General features: G+C 39.3%; 1 protein-coding gene across 1 annotated transcript in view; it reads right to left on the minus strand.

Annotated features, from left to right (window-relative positions):
* USP42 (ubiquitin specific peptidase 42) overlaps positions 1–1320 on the minus strand; it is a 50159-nt gene extending 48839 nt beyond the window's left edge. The window contains 1 exon segment of the mRNA XM_017864774.1: positions 1068–1320. Within this exon segment, the coding sequence (XP_017720263.1) occupies positions 1068–1308 (241 nt within the window). The 5' untranslated portion in view covers positions 1309–1320.
* Between the last annotated feature and the right edge of the window lie 1416 nt (positions 1321–2736).

A 2736-nucleotide genomic window follows, 5' to 3' on the forward strand; every position in this document is an offset into this window, starting at 1 on the left:
AAAAAAAAAAAAAAACAAAAAACAAAAAAAAAAAACGCAAAAAAACTCACAGTTTTAAGAAAGTTTACACATCTGTGTTGGACTGCATTCAAAGCTGTCCTGGGCTACATGCTCTAAGCCAAACAACGATCTAACTAGGAAATTCTACTGTATTTCAAATCTTCATGTCCTCAAATCCAAAAGTCTTGAAGTACCAACTTAAAATGTTAACGTCTCATTTATCTGGATGAGTTTTAACAAACGTAACCACATTTGTATCATCATAACAAATGTAACATTTGTGTTACATACTCTCTTTTTTTTTATTTTTTATTTTTTCTTTTTGAGACAGAGTCTTGCTCTGTTGCCCAGGCTGAAGTGCAATGGTGCGATCTCAGGCTCACCGCAACCACTGCCTCCCAGGTTTATGCGATTCTCCTGCCTCAGCCTCCCAAGTAGCCGGGAGTATAGGCACACACCACCATGCCTGGCTAATTTTTGTATTTTTAGTGGAGACGGGGTCTCACCATATTGGCCAGACTGGTCTCAAACTCCTGACCTCAGGTGATCCGCCTGCCTCGGCCTCCCAAAGTGCTGGGATTACAGGCGTGAGCCACCGTGCCTGGCCTATCTGCTCTCTTTCAAAGAGCTTTATTACTACGAATGATTTTTAACTGCCAAGAGAAAAACAAAACAAAAAATCTGGGTAAAGTTCATTTGTCAAAAGACAACCATTTTACAAAACATCTTCAAAATTTGTAAAAGTCATCTACTTAGGGAACTAGAGTAACTACTGGTTAACAAGTTAATGTAATGCTTGTCCATCTCAATTCTCACCAAAATAAAGTTTATCCTTAAAAAAATTGGAATAAAAGAAATAATATTCTAGTAACAAAAACAATCTACCTTGTTGTCAGTCAAACACGAACAAGTAACAGGAAAACAAAGCCCATCGAGTAATGCAACTCTGCTGGCTACTCAGGTGGCCTCATGCCTTGCAAAATAAGCCCCTCTCTGAAACCACCAAGCCACCAACAGCATTTACACAGGAGTTTCTGGCGATAATTCTCTCTTTTGAAAAACAGTACCTTGATCCTTTTGTGGTGATGGTTTTGATTTATCAGGTACAGATGAACTTGAATAAACTACAGCACCAGGTACTGGTCCTAAAGAAAGTGTGTGATTTGACACATCATTTAATGAAGACACAGCACCCCAGCTGGCAGAACCTGCATCCATGTCTCCAGGTGAGACTGCCTCAGAGCTGCCAGGCTGATTCTGATAGGCTGATGGGTCTGAAGATTCAGAAGCTTTGTCAACTATGGTCATTGTTCAACTCTGCAAAAGAAGAAAAGTATATATTTGCTTCATCAGGTGAGAAAAGCAATCTCCTTACCCTACCACTAGATCTTGGAAAATCACTCCCAGTCATTTTAAAGTTATTTTCAAACATATCACCCAAATACAAAAACAATAGCACTTTCTAATGTGTTTGTAATAATCTCCTCGGGACATTTAGCATCATGATAATCTGAATGTCAACAATCTTTATTTTAAAATCTTCAGTGAAGTATTTGATTAGAAGAATTTCTCATTTCATTTCATGTCCCCTAAAAGTCTGGCATTTCAGTTTATAATTAGGCATTTCCATTTTCAATTCTATTTATTTACTAAGTACCTATATTTTCCTTCTCTACTGCTTAAAACTAGAAAAATTATACACAGAATACAGACGGGCGGATGACGAGGTCAGGAGATCGAGACCATCCTGGCTAATACGGTGAAACCCCGTCTCTACTAAAGAATACAAAATAAAATAAAAAAAATTAAAAAAAAAGAATACATTTGACTAAATCTTCAATTTGAGTATAATACCTCAGAGAAAAGCATCAACTACACACAGAAAATCTAGACTTAACTTTGTGCTTAAAGTGCAAATGGCATCAAGTGAAATACATAACATTTTTAAAAATTACAATTATAGAGATCTCACCTTTAAAACAAACCATTTTTCCTAAGAGGCTCGTTTATATGGAATGTATGACTTTTTAAATAAAACCCATAAGCCATTACTGACATCAAACTCGAACACAAATATCTGTTACGAAAGGACTTGATTATAATTTTCTCTCTGAGTCCTATTTTAAAATATTAGGGCTAACACTAATTGAGCATTTTCTATGTGTTGGGCATTGCATCAACTGCTGGACATACATTAACTTGATTTTCATAAGGAATCTATGAGAGATCAGACAGAATCCCCAGGGCCTATAAAATGAAGCAACTGTGACCCCAACCAGCCAGCAACCAGTCAGCAACTGGGACTGAGAGCCAGGTCCAGCATTCCCAGCCAGGCTTCCTTCTGGTTATGCCACCTTGTCAAAAGAATGCTGTTAGGGATATTTCTGAAACTTCCCAACAGCAGCCACATCTACATGCCACTCCTGTGTAGAACACTTTTCAGGAGGCCGGGCGCAGTGGCTCGCGCCTATAATTCCAGCACCTTGGGAGGCCAAGGGCAGATCGCTCGAGGTCAGGAGTTTGAGACCAGCCTGGCCAACATGGTGAAACCTTGTCTCTACGAAAAACAAATTAGCCGGGCATGGTGGTACACACCTGTAATCCCAGCATTTTGGGAGGCCGAGGCAGGTGAATCACCTGATGTCAGGCGTTTGATACCAGTCTGGCCAACATGGTGAAACCTCATCTCTACCAAAAATACAAAAATTAGCCGGGCGTGGTGGCATGTGCCTGTAA

This window comes from Rhinopithecus bieti, unplaced genomic scaffold (genome assembly GCF_001698545.2).
Source record: "Rhinopithecus bieti isolate Rb0 unplaced genomic scaffold, ASM169854v2 scaffold_77662, whole genome shotgun sequence".
NCBI lineage: Eukaryota > Metazoa > Chordata > Mammalia > Primates > Cercopithecidae > Rhinopithecus > Rhinopithecus bieti.